This window comes from Pelophylax lessonae, assembly GCF_965119305.1.
Source record: "Pelophylax lessonae genome assembly, chromosome: 5".
Classification (NCBI taxonomy): Eukaryota; Metazoa; Chordata; class Amphibia; order Anura; family Ranidae; genus Pelophylax; species Pelophylax lessonae.
Window position 1 is genome coordinate 272507730 of NC_138772.1, and position 21628 is coordinate 272529357.

Consider the following 21628-nt stretch of genomic DNA (forward strand, 5'->3'; position numbering starts at 1 on the left):
ACATTATCAGATAATCGTCAAAACGAGGATGCATTTACCAAAGTGATGAGAGGCCCTGATCGGCTGTACAGAAGAACTACTACAAGAAGTTTCAGGCCTAGCAATCTGGGTCTACTTAGCATGACCATTTCTCTAAGGCTATAGGCCCATAGGTATCAACCACTATGTACCCAAAAAATCAACAAATAGTAATAATTATCAAGTGACATTACAGCAAGTTGTCGGTCATACATATTTACAGAATATGGTGAAGTATAACATTAGCATCTAGAAACATATCTGACTTTTATAAATTACCTAAGCAACGGGGTCGAGCATAATCACTCTTTAACCCAGTAGGAAGAGTTTGATTCCTGTGTCAACAGGACTATTTATATGGTTTGGTACATGACTCATCTTGTTAGTCATTCCTATCAGTAAACCAAAGTTACCCTGTACAGAATATCATTCTTTATCAAAATGCCTTCAGATAAAATAACTACCTGCAATGGACAAGAATTGCTTGATGTTCTATTCTTTTTTGTCTTACACAATTAACAAATTCCAGAAAATCAGATGATTCATCAGGCACACCATGATCAGGCCAAGCAACGTACTGCAAATGAGAAACTGGCAGCTCCTCTCCTGTCTGCAAAGAAAATATATTTAGACAAAATACTGATACCAAAGCACAAAAATACATATTTAACCCTGTATCATGATGAGTCATCATACATAATTTTATGGTTTACTACGGGTGTCATGACCGGGCATCATCTATGTCACAGAATATTTTTTGTTACTGCATGGCATATTTTGTATCATGCATGTTATTCACTCCAGTTTTTCTTTTTTTAAGCTAAATTTAAAGTGTTGCTAAACCCAGGACCCTGAATTCACTATATCTGGTCTCCACAGTACACAGAACATGGAAATGCAACTATTTTAGTAAATTTAAACTGCTATATACCTTTTTTCATCAACAGTTAGAGCAGTCTTGTGACTTCTATGATTGTCTGGTTAAGGCTTGTAGGAGGAGTTTTCATTCTCCCACGATTGTCCTATGAGAAAGCAGGATCCCTGAGCCCTCTGTCTGGACAGTGCTGATTTGCCCTGTGCTGATCGCATGCACTCTCCCAAGAAAAAAAAAATAACTCTCTAGCAATACACACCAAACTGAGCATGTGCAGCCTGTCCCCTGGTTCTGTAACCATCAGGAAATATATTGGAGTCGGTGGAAGAAGGAGATAATCAGAGGAGAAAGGATCAAACAGCCTTTTTACATAATGCAGAGGATTAACTCCTTTGGTTCCACTGCGAGTATAACAAGCATGCTTTACTGCATATACAGACTGATTTTACGGTTGTGGGTTTAGTAACACTTTAAGTTTTTTGAGAACATTAATGGTTACTGAATATTAGAAGGCTGACGATAACACAAAAGAAAAAAACAAACAATGAAATAGTAGGGGGAGGCTACAGGATAAGGGAGGAAAAGAAAGAAAAAAAAAAAAAAAAGTGTGTGTTGGTGGTTGAGGAGTATGCACGAATAAGATTTGAGCCCAAACTTATCTGGAGGAGCATATGAGGAAAGACTTAGGCTAAGGTCAGGGCCAGAGCCAGGAGGGAACTGGTAAGGACTAACCTGAGTGGGGTAGTAAAGCTTATTTAATGATTTGTGTTCAACTCATCAGGGTTCTGTGGTATTTTGTGGGAGGTGATTTTAGTGATCTAACTATGTACCTCTTTCTTTTATGTATGGGACGATAAATTAAGAGTCCATTGATCTTCATTGACATCTAAGTGTAGATCTCAGGTTCACGCCACACAGGCTTTTCTGGCATTATTTGGTGTATTAGCCCAAAACATTGCATGGATAACAGAAATAGTATGTTGTTGGGGGGTAGCTTTTACACACAATTTCTTGAATGGGTTTAGGGGTTTAAAGAGGTCAGTTATCGTTTGAGGGAATGAATAAAGTGATGCAGTTGCATGTATTCCCATGTCTTGATTCGTAAATTGGGCCATTTTGATCTAATGCTGTCAAATGACGATAAATTACTATTCTGGAAGAGGTGGTGGACTCGGAGGCCAGTGTCGGGATGTTTGTCTAAGAAAAATTAGCCGGTCATCCTCGGAGAGAAATCTGTGCTCCTTAGGACTGGAGTCATGAAGCAGGGTGTACTGGAGATACCCAGCTTATGGCAAGCTTCTCTGAAGCATTGTAAGACTGGACCAATAAAGGGATGATCCCTGAGGTCTTCTGGGGTTTGACAAGGACGGATCTGTGGAGCATAGAATACGGGGGTTTTGGAGAAAGTGTTCTCCAAGACAAACCAGTCTTTGATCTGGTATTGGATATGCCAATAAACTATTAATTGGACTGGCATTCCCAGTGGTAGAACTGGATAACTTGGAGGCCTATACCTCCTTTAAGTTTGGGCATGGTGAGTTGTGTGTAGCAAATTCTGGGTTGGTTACCATTCCATAAAAACTGTGTAATGGACCTTTCAACTTGGCCATATAGGCCAGGCTGAAAAACTGGATTTTTGTCTTACTGTAAAATCCTTTTCTCTGATGTTCATTGACGGACACAGCTCCAGATCTTGGATTTTGCTGGGTTATGCTGCCCCCTACAGGAGTAGGATAATAGGTGGACAAAAAATTGACTACGCCTATAGGGCATTCCTAGGTTTATACTCCCACTTCCCGCTATAGGATCTCAGTTTTGAAAGAAGCAGTGTCAGAAAAATACATAACCCAACTCCACAGAGGGGTGGGTGCTGTGTCCATCAATAAACATCAGAGAAAAGGATTTTACGGTAAGACAAAAATCCAATTTTTTTTTCATTCATTGACAAACACAGCTCCATATCTTCTTGGCCGATGGGACGTCCAAAAGCAGTGTTAGCATGAGGGTGGGAAAAAACACAACAAAAAAACTGAATTCCCAAAAAAGCTTAACATAGCCAACCAGGTAACTAAAGAGCTCAACCAGAAACAACTGGAGCTAACCTACGGGGGGAAAAAACACACCCTCAAGAGGCAGGAACCTCTGCAACAGCGGCTTGCAGAACTTTGCGGCCAAAAGCAGCACCCGCAGATGCGAGGACATCCATCTTGTAAAACTTTGTGAATGTGTGCACAGACGACCAAATGGCTGCCTTGCAAACCTGAACCACTGATGCATGATGACGGAAAGCCCAGGAGGCACTAAGCACCCTCGTAGAACGAGCCTTAACAGGGAAAGGAGGAACCTGACCCTTGATGGAATAGGCTTGCCCCACTGTCTGCCTGATCCATCTGGAAATGATCCCAGCAGATGCAGCCTGCCCCTTATGAGATCCACCTGTAAGGACAAACAAGAAATCCAATTTACAAATCGACTCAGTCGCCGCCAGGTACACCCTGATTGCCCGAACCACATCCAGGGAATGTAATTTCTTTAGGATGTCTTGGCTTGGGCCACAAGGAAGGCAACACAATATCTTCATTTAAGTGGAAACCTGAGATGACCTTAAGAAGGAAAGACTGACAGGGACGTAGCACCACATTGTCCCTGCGAACCACCAGACAAGGGGACCGACAGGACAATGCAGCCATCTCCGACACACCGCATGCAGAAGTAATAGCCACCAAGAAGGCCACCTTCTGTGACAGAGCAAGTAGAGGAAGTTCACGATTATTTTCAAAAGGCGGATTTTAAAGAACTGACAGTACCAGAAGATTCCATGGAGGCGCCGGGGACCTTACCGAAGGAGCCTAGTGGCGAACGCCCTGCACGAAGGTGTGAACCAAAGAATTTGTGGTCAATGGCCAAAAAAGATTGCCAAAGCTGAAATCTGTTCCTTGATGGTGCCCAGGGCCATACGCTGATCTTCACCTCTTTGTAGAAACTCCAGCAGACATGATACCGAAAAGGAATGTACGTCTTACAAACTCGATCGTAAATCTTCAAAGAAGTAGATTTCGTAGCTTTTAACAGAGTAGGACTCACCAAATCCAACAACCCCCTATCCTTCAGTACCTGATTTTTTATTAGCCGGGCCGTTAAAGCCAGTGACTGTAAAGCAGGATGGAAGATCGGTCCTTGAGACAAAAGACCTTCTCTGAGAGGAAGGAGCCAAGGAGCATCAACTACCAGTCTTACCAGACACGCATACCAAGACTGTTGAGGCCAGTCTAGGGCCACCAGAATGATTGGAATTCCTTCTGCCTCTATTCTGCACAAAAGTCTCAGCAGAAGCTGTAGCGGAGGAAAGGCATATATTAGGCGATACTGGCCCCAGGGGGCCACCAGAGCGTCTGCTGTGTCTGCCAGAGGGTCTTAAGACCTTGCCACAAACCTTGGAACCTTCCGGTTGATGCGGGAGGCTAACAGGTCCACATCGGGGGTCCCCCACCGAAACACAGTTGTTGAAATACCTCCGGGCGAAGGGACCATTCGCCCGGACTCAGGGCCTGCCGACTGAGGTAGTCCGTCTGCCAATTTTTACACCCCTGGAATGTGCACAGCAGAGAGGGCTGGAACAAAGTGTTCTGCCCACCTCAGAATGCCAGCCACTTCTTTGGCTGCTAGGGCATTTTTGGTGCCCCCTTGATAATAGACATATGCAACAGACGTGGCATTGTCCGATTTAATCCTTACCGGACACCCCTGCAGCCGATCCATCCACTGGGACAGGCAAAGCCTGATTGCCCAAATTTCCAGGATGTTGATTGGAAGACTGGACACCTCCGGAGACCAGAACCCCTGGGCTGATTCCGTGCCCAAGACACCTCCCCACCCGGACAGGCTGGCGTCCGTGTAAATCACTGTCCAGAACAGGGGAAGAAAAGACTTTCCCTGCCGAAGCACCGAGGAACTAAGCCATCATATTCGGGATCTCCTTGTACCCTGGCTCAACAGGATCAGATTGTCCATGGACCATGGATTCTTGTCCCATTTGGCCAGAATCATCTTTTGCAGAGGTCTGGTATGGAACGGAACCGCCTCGAAGGTGGAGATCATCAAGCCCAGCACTTGCATGCAAGTCCTGAGAGATAATCGGTGGTTGGATAACAGGAGCTGAATTGCATGCTGCAACCTCAGCAGTTTTGTTTCTGGAAGAAACAATAGGAAAAAAAGGTGTAGCGCTAATCAATGATTACAAGTGAGTTTAGTGTCCATATCCCAGGGAAAAAACAAAGAGTGAACTTCTTCTGATGAAAAAAGGCCTCTAAGTGCTGCAGATTCCGCCACCAACACCCGATCACAATGCCTCTTACCGGATAGTATTGACCCTCATTTCAAAGGTCTATGCAGTCATCTGGTTCTATCTGAGGGTATGCAGCCTTAAAATCCTCTCTGTGTTAATCCCCGGTATTCATATAACTTAGTCTCGATAATCCAGTCATATCATGTGGAGAGAAGCAGGACACCTCTCATAGTGTATATATCATCCAAAATGTTTTATTATAAAACGATAGTAACTTACATTTTAGTAAAAACTTGTCAGCATGTCAGATTCCTCAGAACGATCACAACTGTATTCACAAACATTTGTTTCTAACCAACAAGATAGCCACCACGTCCCCCGTCCTTATGTGCGTTATTCGCCGTTGGCTCCTCCCTACGCATTTTGTAACGATATAACGTCGTCAAGGGTAAAGAAACACCCAGGCTGAGGCTGAATCCAGAGTAAGACCCAGGTAGTCCAGTTTGTGGGACGGAGCCAGAGCGAATTTCTGAAAATTCAGTGTCCAGCCGAACTCTTGCAGAGTTTGTACAGTGATGTCCAGATTGTCGTTTAGCACAGACGGAGACTCTGCTCGTTCAGGTACCCCAGTACTGCAACCCCCCACTGCCTGAGTAAGGATAACACCGGGACCACACTTTTGTGAACACCCGAGGAGCTGAGGCAAGACCACAGGGTAACGCCGCAAATTGATAGTGCTCCTTGCCTACGGCAAACCGAAGAAAACGCTGATGCCCGACATATATTGGGATATGAAGGTAAGCGACCTTGATATCGATAGATGCTAAAAAATCACCTTGATGAAGGGATGCCACTACCGTGCGAATGGACTCCATTCTGAATTTCTGAACCCGCACAGGTCCAAGATTGGATGGACCTTGCCCTCCTTCCTGGGAAAAGTAAATAGGTTTGAAAAAACCCTGCTTTTGACTTATGGGACAATTGTTCTGTATACAACGCTGATATCTTTCCATGTGTTTGTGAGTAGCTTTTTAATAAAATCACCCTACGGGCTTCACTATTGTCGGCTCCTTCCCTCTTTTGTTTGAGATTATAATTATGGAGGCGTTTCAGAGGTGATTGGAGGCATATTGGAGGCTCATCCTATTGATATCCTGGGGGACACCAAGGCTGTTTTGCATCAGAGGCTGGAGGCTAAATTGGAGGTGTAGCTGGATATATTTATATATAAGGCTCTGAATTCTCCTAAGTCTGGTGAGTGGATCCCCAAAAGGGTTCTTTGGAAGCACTAGGCACTTTTGTGTGGCGCACGATATTCAGCACCTTATTTGATTCAAGTGGCCTTTATATAATTGTTGGACTGCACTATATATTTATATATATATATATATATATATTTATTTATTTTTTTTGCACATTTGGCACTTTACTTTTAATATTTTTCTGCACTTTAAATTAATTATGTGATTATATGTGATTATACACTGTTGCACTTTAAGATTATTTTTTTGCACCTATTATCTAGTTTACATTTTAAGTGCACTTTATATTTAATATATACGCCTGATAGCGCTGTGGTTATATTATCCTATTGCTTTTGACTTACCAACCCAGGGTCTCTTGGAACCTTCCGAGAAGGCACAGGAGGATTTAGGACCCTTGTCCTGGGACCCTGCGGGACGAAAGGACCGCTTGTGGGCTGAGAAAACAGGACCACGCTTGCAGCGAGGCTCTCTGTTTTAGTAACCTGCAGAAGCAGGGTGTTCTTACCTCCTGTGAGACCTTTATTGAACTCTTCCATAGAAGCTCTGAACAAGCGGTCCCCCACAAAGAGGAGATCTGTCAGCACGTTTTTGGAGGCCTGGTCTGTAGACCAGTATATCAACCAAATCATGCGGCGCAGAGTCTCTGCTGTCACAGACACCCTGCAAGCTAAGGGGGCCATGTCCAGAGAGGCATCACAGATATAATGTAACCCCCTGTATTAACTGATCCACCAGCTCCGCCAGTTCAGGGGAATGCTAACCCCCTTCCACATTCTGGCACAAAAGCTTCACCCATTCCGTTAAAGTCTGAGAGACCAAGGTTAAGGCAAACACCGGCCTCATAATTGAACCTGCCACGGTAAAAAGGTAGCGGACCAGAGATTCAGCTTTCCTGCCTACATAGTCTTTAAAGGACGGAGCGTCCTCCACTTGTAACAGCGCGACTTTATTCAACCTGGAGACCTAAGAATCCACCACCAGTGTAACGGTCAGTTTTTTTAGGAGGGACTCCTCAGAAGGATACCTCCTAGCGAAACGCTTAGGTATCCCAACCATGCGTTTCGGGGAACCACACTGGCTAGCGACAATCTTGTCGAAATAGGCAGGAAAGGGGAACACTTTAGTCACCTTGGATGGTCTGCGGGTGCCAAATTGCACCGGAATGTGTCCTCCCGTTTTAAAGTTCCCCGCACTGATACATTTAGTGCTCCCACAAGCGCCTTTTCTTGTGCAGATGTAGTGGAAGAGGCATCATCCTCACTATCAGAGCACTCGAAGTGAGTGGACGCAGACCCAGTGGGGTAACTCACGTCCCCCGCGGCCAAATCAGCCTCACAATCTGAGGATGCAGGTTAAGGCAGAGGGCGCTTTTTACTAGGTCTCTTCTGGAAAGCCATATCCACTTTTGACACCAATGACTGCAGGACCGCCATCATGGTCGCCAGGGCAGACTGGGAACCAGAGGGTCCCGCAGCTTCTAGGAGTGGGTCAGGTGGTGACACATGCTCTAGGGGCTCCATGGTAAACTGGGGCCCGCCAGCAAGTTCAATACAAAATATTCTGTAAAAAATTCTGTAAAACCCCCCCACCGCTGCACCGTTGGCACCACAGGTCCCAGCGCACCAGGCAACGCTGCTATAGCAGAAAAACGAGAGAGTATACAGCCCCAGGAACTCACCACCAACGACTTAGTAGGGACAGAAAGCGCCCAGCTGCCTGATGCATGCCCATCAGAAAGGCAGAGAAAATGGTTGTACCACCACTAGAGGCTCCCTGCCGAGTACCGCTCCATTTGCCTTCAAGAAAATGGCCGCTGTATAGACTAATGTGAAGCCACCAAAAACATGGCCAGACTACAGAAACATGGCCGCCGAGGTCCCATGCATTAGGCTATGGGAAAATGGCAGGCGTGCGATTCTCAAGACCCCTAGGGGCCCTTCAGTTATTTTAAGGCAGCCAGCCAGCCAGGACCCCCCCCCCCGTGCTATTACCAGATAATTCTTGCAAATAGAGCTGTCGCTGCAAGCTCCCGCCCCCCCCCCCTCCAGCCACAGCTCACCTCACACCCACAGAAGTGATAATGTCTGTAAGAGGGACTCTTCTCAGCCACCCCAGAAGGGGGGATATGGGGGAGTGGGTATTAGCACAGGAGAGACCCCGCTAGTGAGGGGGGTGCCATTAAGGTGGGAAGGGCACACGGGTGTCTACCAACTCGGAAAACTCCATCCCGAAATTTCCCGGAGGAGAGGGGGGGCATTACTCACCACACCTTTGGAACCGGGCAGACACCACTCCAGGCAGAGCACCTCCTTATCTTGGAATGGGGGGTGCTGCGGGCCAGAGGTATGCTGCGACTCAGATCACGACCAGGTCGTGTGCATCCTCGAGAGGTGTTTCACTCGCCGGCCAACCCCCGTCAAGTGGGCTATGTCACGGACGACCTAGCGCGGAGCTGCGGTCTGCATGCGCTCGCTGGCCAGACTGGGGAGACCGTAAGGATCTAGGATATCCAATGCGTCACCCAATCCAGAAGTTGATTGTAGTTTTCACTACAAACAGACTTGATTGTAGAAAGAAAACAACAAAAGGAACAAGTTCAGTTTAAAAAGAAAAAATGCCAGGACCACAGATCCAGCAAGGAACCAGGTCCTTACTCCTGGCTAGGCAGAAAAAAAACTGAGATCCTATAACAGGAAGTGGGAGTATACCCCCTAGGACTGCCCTATAGCCGTAGTCAATTTTTTTCCGCCAAGTGTCCTACTCCTGTAGGGGGCAACATATCCCATTGGTCAAGATGATATGGAGCTGTGTCCGTCAATGAACAAAAGAGAAAAGGATGGGGGTACCTGAATGGATACTGTTTGGATGATAGAGAGTATACAATGTAGCACATTCATATGATTGCAGCCTGGCCAAGCCACGAGAAGTGAGGTTTGCACCGTTTTTTAAGCTCTTCCGTGATATTGCAAAGAACAGGAAGGTAATTTTTGTAAATATAAGTTGAAAAGATGTGAGGGCACTCGATAGGAGGGAGGGACCAGGAGCAGGAATAAGGGACCCGAGAAGAGGAGGGTCTGAGCTGCTCTTTGCAAAATCAACTGCACAGAAAAGGTAACACAAGGCTTTACAATCACTTTAAGGTCATCACAAAGGACAAGGGGGTACTTTGTGTCTGGCAGAAGAAAGATTTAATCTCCAAATACGGTAAGGCTTCTTCACAGTAAGAGCTGTGAAAATGTGGAATAGGCTTCCTTCAAGAGCTGTTTCTGGCCAGCTCAGTAGATTCTTTCCTAATCGCACATAATGTAACTGGATACTAATATTTGCAGGTAAAAATGATCCAGGGAATATTCGACTGCCTCTTGAGTCCGGGAGATTAAGAAGGAATTTTTTTCCCTGCGGACGCAAATTGGGTCATGCTTTATTGTTTTTTTTGCCTTTCTCTGGATCAACTGTGGGTATAGTATAGTGCACTTGGAAGTATTCTATTTGTGTGTGCTTTTTTTTTTTTTTATGTTGGTTGAACTGGATGGACTGGTGTTTTTTTTCTCAACCATATAAACTATGCAACTATGAAAATGCTCACTCACAAATCCATAGTAAGCGATGGACAGGAATTGTGAGACAAGAGTACACAGCAGCTAGATTAATAGCCATGGCAGGCATGTATAGCTTTCAAGCTGGGAGAGACTCAGGCTGAGAAAATATAGTGCTGACTGAGAACCTGCTGAAGGAAACCAATTCAACACAACCCTGAATGGTGTAGGAAAAAGGAACCTCAGTGTAAGCCCAGTGGGGAGGAAGACACACTAGTCAAACATACCAGTGACAGTTGCTGACTCCTGTACACCCAATCCTGGTCAAGGAACACTACTCTGGACGTCAGACTCTGTGGCTGTGTACTGAGCCTATTCTCTGTATGTCCACCAAGGGGCAGCAATGCATTGAGGGTTTACTCTTCATCAAGCTTTGAAGGCTTAAATAGGAGGAAACCCTTGAAATGCATTGCTGCTCCCTAGTAGCCATACAGAAAATAGTATATGCCTTTGGATCCAGTGCTGCAGTCCAAACATTTATAATAAGTTCCACTGCAGTTACATCTGTCAAAGGCGTAGGCAATCGGTCATATGATATCTGAAGAACAGGCCTTTCATTCATAACAGAAGCTGTGAGCAAAGATCTAGGCTTTTGTTTAGATGATCATTGAAGGGTGCTTGGCAAACCGTTTTCTCCAGGATAGGTATTTCTGTTCTGCTACTTTAAGTATTCAATCCCAGGAAAATCAGTGCCATAACACTTTTAATTAAAATTTGAGTACACAGTTTCTCACAAAAGTAAGTAAACCCCTCACACTTTCGTAAATATTTTATTATATATTATTTCCATGTGACAACACTGAAGAAATTACACTTTGCTACAAGGTAAAGTATTGAGTGCACAGCTTGTATAACAGTGTACATTTGCTGTCCCCTTAAAATAACTCAACACAGAGCTTCACAGGTTGCCACTGGAGTCCTCTTCCACTCCTCCATGATGACATCTCGGAGCTGGTGTATGTTAGAGACCTCGCGCTCCTCCACCTTCCGTTTGAGGATGCCCCAAAGATGCTCAATAGGGTTTAGGTCTGGAGACATGCTAGGCCAGTCCATCACCTTTACCCTCAGCTTCTTTAGCAAGGCAGTGGTCATCTTGGAGGAGTGTTTGGGGTCATTATGTTGGAATACTGCCCTGCGGCCCACTCTCCGAAGGGAGGGGATCATGCTCTGTTTCAGTATGTCACAGTACAGTACAGTATGTCACAGTACATTCATGGTTCCCTCAATGAACTGTAGCTCCCCAGTGCTGGCAGCACTCATGCAGACCCAGACCATGACACTCCCACCCCCATGCTTGACTGTAGGCAAGGCAGACTTGTCATTGTACTCATCACCTGGTTGACACCACACAGACTTGACACCTTCTGAACCAAATAATTTTATCTTGGTCTCATCAGACCAAAGGGCATGGTTCCAGTAATCCATGTCCTTAATCTGTTTGTCTTCAGCAAACTGTTTGTGGGTTTTCTTGTGCATCATCTTTAGAAGAGGCTCCCTTCTGGGACCACAGCCATGCAGACCAATTTGATGCAGTGTGCGGTGTATGGTCTGAGCACTGACAGGCTGACCCCCCACCCCTTCAACCTCTGCAGCAATGCTGGCAGCACTCATACGTCTATTTCCCAAAGACAAATTCTGGATATGACACTGAGCACGTGCACTCAGCTTTTTTGGTCGACCATTGCGAGGCCTGTTCTGAGTGGAACATGTCCTGTTAAACCGCTGTATGGTCTTGGCCAACGTGCTGCAGCTCAGTTTCAGAGTCTTGGCAATCATCTTATAGCCTAGGCCATCTTCATGTAAAGCAACAATTCTTTTTTTCAGATCCTCAGAGAGTCCTTTGCCATTAGGTGCCATGTTGAACTTCCAGTGACCAGTATGAGAGATTGAGAGCGAAAAAAACAAAATTTAACACACCAGCCCCACATTCACACCTGAGACCCAGAACACTAACGAGTCGCATAACACCAGAGGAGGGGGGAATGGCTAACTGGGCCCAATTCTGACATTTTCACGTAGGGGTGTACTCACTTTTGTTGCCAGCGGTTTAGACATTAATGGCTGTGTGTTGAGGTATTTTGAGAGGACAGCAAATTTACACTGTTATACACGCTGTACACTCACTACTTTACATTGTAGCAAAGTGTAATTTCTTCAGTGTTGTCACATGAAAAGATACTGTATGTCTGCTGGTAACGGACCCCATTCCTGCATAGCTGCACCTTTACTGGGATAGGTACACTTATGTATGATTGGGGCTGGATACCAACTGGCATCACTATAGCCAGAAGGGCTTCATGTTTAGCCATACAAACACAATCTACTCCAAAACCAGTTGTGGGCTTCTACACAAACGTTTTAAAAAGATCCTGTGGGGTTTTTAAAGTGATGATATTTTCTTTTGTAGCTCTAAGAGCATAATAAAAACATAACTCTGTTAAAATAACTTCAAGTTCTATTAATGTATTTTTTTCTTTGAAGAGAGGATATTGGAGCAAACATGGTATTAATGAAGCACATTCAATTCATTGTGTAGCAGAATTCAAAACCAGGTGGCCATGTTATAAAATGTACTTCTACTCTTACCTCAGTGTTTGTTATGATCATTTCCCTGAATACATAAGCAATTGTACAGTCTTCCGAGTTACATTTCACCCTAAATTTCCCATACTCCATTAAATCAGGGGGATCAGGCCAGTACTGATGACATTTAGTCTACAGGGAAGAAAGCAGCAGACATCTAGTGAGTATAATATACTTTTATTATATATTCCATACCTTGGAAAAGGATATAATTTACATAGGTTATAAAAAATGTAACGTGCATATTGAAAGTACATAACCTCCATTTGAGATTATCAGACAAGCATCTTATGCTAGGTACACACGGGGAGGTATTTTAGTTCAACCCAGTGAGCTGAACAAAAAATAAACTGAGAGGTCACCGTACTAAGTGATGTTAGTACGGCGATCCCCTCACTGAGATATTGTGCCATTGGCTGTCAGCGCTATTTGGATGCTGGTTATCCAGCATGCCCATTCAAAAAAAGTCGGTGGTTAGACCGGATTCTGTCGAACAGGCTGCTGCACACACGGGCCAAATGTCGGACAGTTTCTGTTGTTCCTGTTGTCAAGAAGTAGTTTGAGCCTTGCGATGGTAGAAAGTTGCCAAAGATTTGTGACAAAGTTGCCAAAAATGAGTGACAATTATCTACGTTGTGTAAATAAACACGTAGTGCACTGATGTCATTTCTGTTGGATAGTATCTCTCCAGTTTCTGATGCGCTTTTAGATGTTTCATTGTCACTCAGGACTGCAACTCCGAAAGCCAATTCCTCTTCGCCTTGTAAATTACTATGGAAGTTGAGCTGATGGGAAAGGAGATTCCTAGCTTGTAGATCTTAATAAAAAGCCTATTTTGGTCACAGAATGGATAGCAACTTTTAACCCATGTGTGATATTTACACTAAGGCCTCATGTACACTACAGCTGGTAGATGGACGTTCAGGAGCATTTGGGCATTTTTTTTAGCAGCCCCTGAACTCTACTCAATGTTATCTTATAGGTACATGTACACTCAGGTGTTTATAGTGGTTTAGAAGCAGTTTAGGTTAGAGGCATTTTTATGAAAGCAAAAAATTGCATTCAGGATGGTAGTTTAGTGGCATTTGAAATGTCAAATGCTTGTAAAAGCATATGAACGCGTCTAAACGCGATAACTCACATTTATAAGCATTTTTGTTTATAGGCATTTTGAAGGGGGAAACGTTTCTGCAAGCGTGTAAGGGGGCAATCCCAAGCACATCCAGCACAGGTGCAGGCAAGGATCCGCAATCCAGAACAGCAACAATGGGAGGAAACAAGGAGCCGCACAACTGGGTGAAAGTGCAAATGGTAAAAGTCCAAATTTTATTGAAATCCAAAAATTAAAAACACATCCAATGTGTAACCACAGCAGTCAGAGACATGGGAAAAGCACGGCGGTTGACGCGTTTCACGGAATCTTCCGCTTAGTCGTAACCATTCTGACCATTTACAAAGGGAAAAACAGAATTTGCAAGAGAGGGAGAGAGTTTACCTGCATTGTGGGCACTTGGGAGGGTCTAATGAGGTCATCTGTAACAAGCGCTTCTAAAGGCAAACCCTCATAAACACTGCTTAACGTGGCATGTATAAGTGGCAAAACAGTAGTTTTTAACTGTTGGTTAATAGCTGTCAAGTTCCAGCGTTCAGAAGTGGTTTTCAAACATCCTGTGTACATGAAGCCTTAGGAATCTGACATTTTGTAATGCATAAATATAAAGTACCCTACTACTAATGACTTACTACTAACTGAAAATTACCATGTAAGAATGTTTGATACTTAGCAGTGCTCATTCAAACTTTCAGCAGCCATAATTTTGTTACATTTTAATCAATATCTCTAATCAAAATTGACCACAATGAGGCAGGCTGTCCACAGACATTTATAACAGAGAATGCAAAAATAAATCACATTCCACCACAACATATCTTACTTTTGACCTTTTGACTAGGGTTTGACTACAGACCATGTGTGGTGAAATAGGTGTCCCCTTTTAAATAAAGGAAATGACTGTTCTGTTTAATTTATTGGAAAACCTGTGCAAAATATAATAAGCACTTCTGAAGCATTTAGTGCACATTATTGTGCTTAAGAGTTCCCCTGGACTAACTGATTATTGCAAGGGACATAAGCTTACATAATGGCCCATAAATCATACATAATGCTGCAACTTCTAAACATTTTAAACACCTACCCTTCCTCGTTCAGTTAATGTTGTTAACATGATAACAAGGGATAATCTGTTGTCCCAAACCATCTGCCAGAAATGTGCACATGTATGTGGAAGGGGTCCTTGAGTAGCAATGTACTTGTTTACAATATTAGTCGATGGGATCTCCATCTGAAAATACAAACAATATTTTATGATCACGATGTACCATGTAACAGAGCACTTTATAATCAAAAGATAAGATGGACAGTCTTTGTTCAAATGTACTGTTTATTCTCCAGTCTTAACTGGTCAAAGGTACAACCAACAGACAAGGCACGAGTCCCTAATCTTCAGGAAGACAGTTGTAAATGAAAAAAGGTTTTCTTTACCAGTCTCTGACTCTGTAAATATGATGCCAAGAATAGGATTATAGTTACATTTTTTATTTGAAAGCCGAGCAACCATTTAAAAAGTCCTCAAAAAATGAAAATGCATGCACACGATAATAAGGAGTTTTAAAACGTTTTGTTCTTCCCTTTTGTACCAGACTGGTGAACCAATTAATTGCTCAGCTATTAATAATTCATTGTCCTAAAACCTATTTATATATAATTATCTCAAAGGCCTTGTCTAACCAGCTACAATTGTAACACTAATTTCACTAATTAGTTCACGTATTATTTGAAACAAATGTTCCCCTTGTGGAGTGTTTTCATGATAGTTTTCTCATCTTTAATATTTTGTGTATAGTTCAGCTGTAAGCCAACTGAGTATGTCAGCCATTGATGATATGATTTTCTATTATTTTCAGGCAATAATCACATCCTAAAAATCCAACATGCTGCTTGTACTAAAGTCGATTGAAGGATTGACTTTGGTACAATCAGTCTGCCCATACATGGTTCAAATCTCAAATCTAGATTCTAACTGTCTATGGCCGGCTTTAGCCAAACACTAAGAGTTCTATTAATTGTACTATGTATATTTGTGACAGGAGGCAACTTAAAGCGAAGCTCGACCCAAAAGGTGAAAGTCAGCTTGTTTGCCTCCCCCCCCCCCTCTCTGCTGCCACATTTAGCATCTTTCAGAGGGAGCAGGTACATGGTTTTGACAGGCACTCGCTACCACTTCTGGCTAAGTTCGCCCCCGAAAAATCAGCCAGATGTTTGGCTCCCCCTCCTCCTTCCCCCGCCACTGGGCCATTCACAAAGCGCACTCAGTAGGGAACTGGCTGTGAAGCCGCGAGGCTTCACTGCTGGTTTCTCTTAGCGGAGATGGCAGCAGCACCTGAGCGCCGATTGAAAAATTGGCTAGGGTGAAGACACTGCTGGATTCGTGGACAGGCAAGTGTCTTAATATTTTAAAGTCAGCAGCTACAGTATTAACTGCTGACTTTAAATTTTTTTCTGAAGGAGCCTGGAGCTCTGGCTTTATTTATAACTGACAAGAACCCAGTGGAGAGCTAGCTAAGATGGGCATGCTAGTCATATTTCTAAACATTTCCTTTGAATCCCATAAGAGTTTGACAGTGAACCCATACAAACACTTTTACAGTAACATGCAATAACTTACATTTACATAACTAGCATTGATGTAGTCCTCAGTTTCCTGTAAGAGCACTCTGGTAGCATCATCTGTAGATAGAATCATAATGAAATAAAATGTATCTTTATATTAAATACAGCCCTTTAAACAGTTGATATTCTTTTATTGTGTTAATCTTCAGACTAGCAATATCCTCAGAAAAACAATTCCTTATTTGTAGCTTAAAATAGCCTGGGTCTTTGGTATAATATCTGGTGTCCACTATTGTTTCTTCTTGGGCACGTAATTCCACCTCACTGGAATGGGTACTGCAATAAAAATATTTCTTGAGAGGGTGCCTGAGTCTAGTGTTTCTCTTCTAAATGTTCACTTGTTTACATTTCTATCAATCAATTTGTGTACAACCAGACTGTTGAAAAATGTTCTCTTTGTCTACAGTATCTCACAAAAGTGAGTACGCCCCTCACATTTTTGTAAATATTTTATTATACCTTTTCATGTGACAACACTGAAGAAATGACACTTTGCTAAAATGTAAAGTACTGAGTGTACAGCTTGTATACCAGTGTAAATTTGCTGTCCCCTCAAAATAACTTAATGCTGGCAACAAAGCAAAGTACACCCCTAAGTCAAAATGTCTAAATCGGGCCCAAACTGTCAATATTTTGTGTGGCCAGGGTTATTTTTCAGCACTGCCTTAACCCTCTTGGGCATGCAGCTCACCAGAGCTTCATAGGTTGCCACTGGAGTCCTCTTCCACTCCTCCAGGATGACATCACGGAGCTGGTGGATGTTAGAGACCTTGCGCTCCTCCACCTTTCATTTGAGGATGCCCCACAGATGCTCAATAGGGTTTAATGTAGGTCTGGAGACATGCTTAGCCTCACCTTTACCCTCAGCTTCTTTAGCAAAGCAGTGGACGTATGTTTGGGGTTAACATGTTGGAATACTGCCCTGCAGTCGAGTCTCCGAAGGGAGGGGATCATGTACTGCTTCAGTATGTCACAGTACATGTTGGCATTCATGGTTCCCTCAATGAACTGTAGCTCCCCAGTGACTGCAGCAACTATGCAGCCCCAGACCATGACACTCCCACCACTATGCTTAACTATACCAAAGACACACTTGTCTTTGTACTCCTCACCTAGCTACCGCCACACACGCTTGACACCATCTGAACTAAATACGTTTATCTTGGTCTCATCAGACCACAGGACATGGTTCCAGTAAGCCATGTCCTTAGTCTGCTTGTCTTCAGCAAACTGTTTGCAGGCTTTCTTGTGCATAATCTTTAGAAGAGTCTACCTTCTGGGTCGACAGCCATGCAGGCCAATTTGATGCAGTGTACAGCGTATGGCCTGAGCACTGACAGGCTGACCCCCCACCCCTTCAACGTCTGCAGCAATGCTAACAGCACTCACACGCTTATTTCCCAAAGACAACCTCCGGATATGACACTGAGCATGTGCACTCAACTTCTTACGTTGACAATTGCGAGGCCTCTTCTGAGTGGAACCTGTCCTGTTAAACCGCTGTATGGTCTTGGCCACCTTGCTGCAGCTCAGTTTCAGGGTCTTGGCAATCTTCGTATAGCCTATGCCATCTTTTTGTAGAGCAACAATTCATTTTTTTGAGACCCTCAGAGAGTTCTTTGCCATGAGGTGCCATGTTGAACCTCCAGTAACCAATATGAGAGCGTGAGAACGATAAAACCAAATTTACCACACCTTCTCCCCATTCACACCTGAGACCTTGTAACGCTAATGAGTCACATGACACCGGGGAGAAAAAATTGGCTAATCGGCCCAATTTGGACATATTCAATTAGGGGTGTACTCACTTTTCTTGCCAGCGGTTTAGACATTAATGGCTGTGTGTTCAGTTATTATGAGGGGACAGGAAATTTACACTGTTATACAAGCTGTACAGTCACTACTTTACGTTGTAGCAAAGTGTAATTTCTTCAGTGTTGTCACATGAAAAGGTATAATAAAATATTTACAAAAATGTGAGGGGTGTACTCACTTTTGTGAGATATTGTATATATACTGGTGCTGATCAGTGTATTCTGATTGTAGGGAAAGTCTCCCACCTGTTAGAATACAATAATTCAGCTGTAGTGATTCCTCCATCCACCTTGAATGTGTGGATGGGGTAATCGAGTCGTTTTGTTTTATTTTTGAACAAAAAAAAAGCCTCTTGTATGGCCAGCCTAAAAGTTTAGTCCAGTTGAAATGCCAGCAGGCTGTGAATTCTGTATTTCTTTCCAACTTGGTTATTAACAGAGGATTGTGCTCTCTATTATTGTCATTTGATATGGTTACAAAAAGCAATGTGTGCAGAATGCTCATAATATACATGTTTTAAACTTAATTATTAACACAAAAATTAATTATTAACACAAAAATACACCACTCTGGTGTAAACTAGAACTTATCTATAGTCCCTCGCTCCTCTATATGGAGGAGCAATGTAGCCACCAATGGGCACCAGCATTGTCAATCAGTGGAGAGGATGGTATTAGATGGACTAGTAGATTTAGATTGACTTTACATAAGTAACAATTTAACCGCTTCCCACCCACAGGATGTACCCGTACGTGTCCATGGGTTGAAGTGGTTATATTGGGCCATGACTGCAGCAGTATTTTTTTTCAGCTGCTGATGCTGAATAAAGTAAAAGCATTCCAAGTGGTTAAATAGCCTCTGGATAACTTTTACATGGGGCAGAAGGGGATCTGTCCCCCACCTGCCATCTTTCCGGGCTCACCTGTTCCACCGGAAAGTCTGGGACTGAAGCCAGTGGTTCTGCCGGCTTACCATAGAAATGACCGAGGACAGGAACTTCTCTCATCATCTCTATGGTCTAAGAAACCGGAAGTGCCAAGGATTTTGTTACTTCTGCTTTTGCTCAGATGTAAACAAGTCATTACTGGCACATGAAAGTATCTGATCCAACCCATTTAAAGGTACAGTATAATAGAAAATTCAATAAAGAAAAAAAATTAAGCGCCCTCGCCCCCCTGTGCTCATGTGCAAAGGCGAACGCATATGTAAATGCTGTTCACACCACACATGTAAAGTATCGCCATGAACATTATAGCAAGAGCAATAACTCTAAACTGGGTACCTATAGAGGCTTTTAAAGCATCACCTATAGAGATTTTTAAGTACAGTAGTTTGTCGCCATTCCACGGACGTACTTAATTTTAAAGCGTGATGTGTTGGGCATCTATTTACTCAGCGTAACATCATCTGTTAACTTTTACCAAACAACTGGGTATTATATTGTGTATTTTTTTTAATTGCATTTGAAAAACCACTACTCTAATATCGTGTGACTTAAAAAAATAACAATTTTATTCTCTATAGCCTCTTCCTAAAAAATATATTATGTTTGGGGTTCTAAGTAATTTTCTAGCAAAAAATGCAGAATTTTACATGCAGGAGAAAATTTTCAGAATTGGCCCTATAGGCAAGTGGTTAAACCTGTTACAGCAATAGCTTTTTTTTTTTTTCTTTTTGGGATAATGGTTTTACACAAACGAATAAAACTGAATTTTTGTAAAATCTTACCGTAAAATTCCTTTCTCTGAGTCCTCCGACAGTCGCCGCCCCTTCATAATCTTCACCAATGGGTAATTGACCTTTGCTCCGTAGGAGTAGCTAGGCAACAAGATTTGTTAATATCAAAGCTTTCAGCATATCACACCCCTAGGGGGCGGTCCCCTCAGTCAATACCTCCCTGCTTCCAGCATTCTCAACTCAGTTTGGTAGCATAGCAGTAGAGTACATAAACAAACCCCAAAAGAGGGGCGGGGGCGGCGACTGTTGGAGGACTCAGAGAAAGGAATTTTACGGTAAGATTTTACAAAAATTCCGTTTTCTCTTACGTCCTCCGACAGTCGCCGCCCCTTCATAATATTCACCAATGGGACGTCCCAGAGCAGTGTAGACATGAAGGGTGGGAAAAAACGCAGCCACGCATAAAGCAACGCAGTACCCACATTAGAGAAAGGAACCTTACCAAAGTAAGAGAACCAAACTGGCAACAGGAAACAACCCAGGAAGAACAAGTAACCCAGGGATAAAAACACCCCAACAGCCAAGGGCCCAAACAAGGGACCCTAAGGCACTGCCGCACTAAGAACTTTACGGCCAAAGGAAGCATCTGCCGATGCCTGAACATCCACTTTGTAAAATTTTGAGAAGGTGTGAACGGACGACCAAGTCGCCGCCTTACACACCTGGGCCACAGAAGCCTGATGACGATAGGCCCAAGACGTACTCAGAGATCTGGTAGAGTGCACCTTCACAGGGAAAGGAGGAACCTTCCCCCTCAAAGCATAGGCTTGCACAATTGTCTGTCTGATCCATTTGGCGATGGTAGCAGCCGACGCCGCCATGCCCTTCCGAGGTCCCTCTGGAAGGACGAATAGGGAATCCGACTTGCGAAAGGACTTAGTCGAAGACAGGTAAACCCTGATCGCCCGAACAACATCCAAGGCATGCAAAGCCACCTCCTTCGGATGCTTAGGCTTCGCGCAAAGCGAAGGCAAGACAATGTCCTCATTTAGGTGAAATTCCGAGATCCTCTTCGGAAGAAAGGAGGGGTTAGGTCGCAAGACCACCTTATCCAAGTATAAAAAAAGGACTGAGCGTTCAGAAAAAACTGATAGCCCAATCACCCAGCGCTTAGATCAATGGATGAACCTCATGTGCATATACACCATAAGATAACACATAAGAAATAAAAAGCGGCTGCCTTAAAACAAACAATATAAAATAAGGTGCATATCAATCGAAATTAATAAACACAAGCAGCGCTAATAACTAAATATCATAAAAATATGTGAATAAACACTGTATTGACAGTGCTGACATCATCAATAATATAATGTCTGAAGTCCATGAAAGTCCAAACAGTCCATCACCAGGTGACCTTTCAGTGAAAGGGAATAGCAAACACCAACATCTATATCTAGCTGCCAGGGATATGCCTCCACCTCACCACGTGCACCCCAATGGTAATGCTCTTACCAGGACTTGCTGTACATTAAGCATGTAAATCCTCCACGGACTCTATCTTTGCTTCAGACCGCTTCACAATCAGATCGAATATATTCTCAGTCATCGAAGCATATGGGGAGTGAAAGACAGATGCACAATAGGGCAGTATTGCTTGGTAAAAAACATGCACCTTTATTCAAAATCCTCTCCCATCACACTTACATTGACAAAAGAATTAAAAAAAACATAGTATTATTGTCAGCATCGGATTACCGTCCAGCCGCTTGTCTCCCGCTCACT

The 21628-nt window shown here is 43.5% G+C and overlaps 1 protein-coding gene across 1 annotated transcript in view; it reads right to left on the reverse strand.

Moving 5' to 3' along the window:
• The window catches only part of PTPN3 (protein tyrosine phosphatase non-receptor type 3), a 346819-nt gene that overhangs the window by 24055 nt on the left and 301136 nt on the right, over window positions 1-21628 (reverse strand). The window contains exons 21-24 of the mRNA XM_082257741.1: window positions 16347-16408; window positions 14817-14963; window positions 12625-12753; window positions 483-628 (exon numbers count right to left, since the gene is read on the reverse strand). Of these exons, the coding sequence (XP_082113867.1) occupies window positions 483-628; window positions 12625-12753; window positions 14817-14963; window positions 16347-16408 (484 nt within the window). The remainder of the gene's footprint in view (window positions 1-482; window positions 629-12624; window positions 12754-14816; window positions 14964-16346; window positions 16409-21628) is intronic.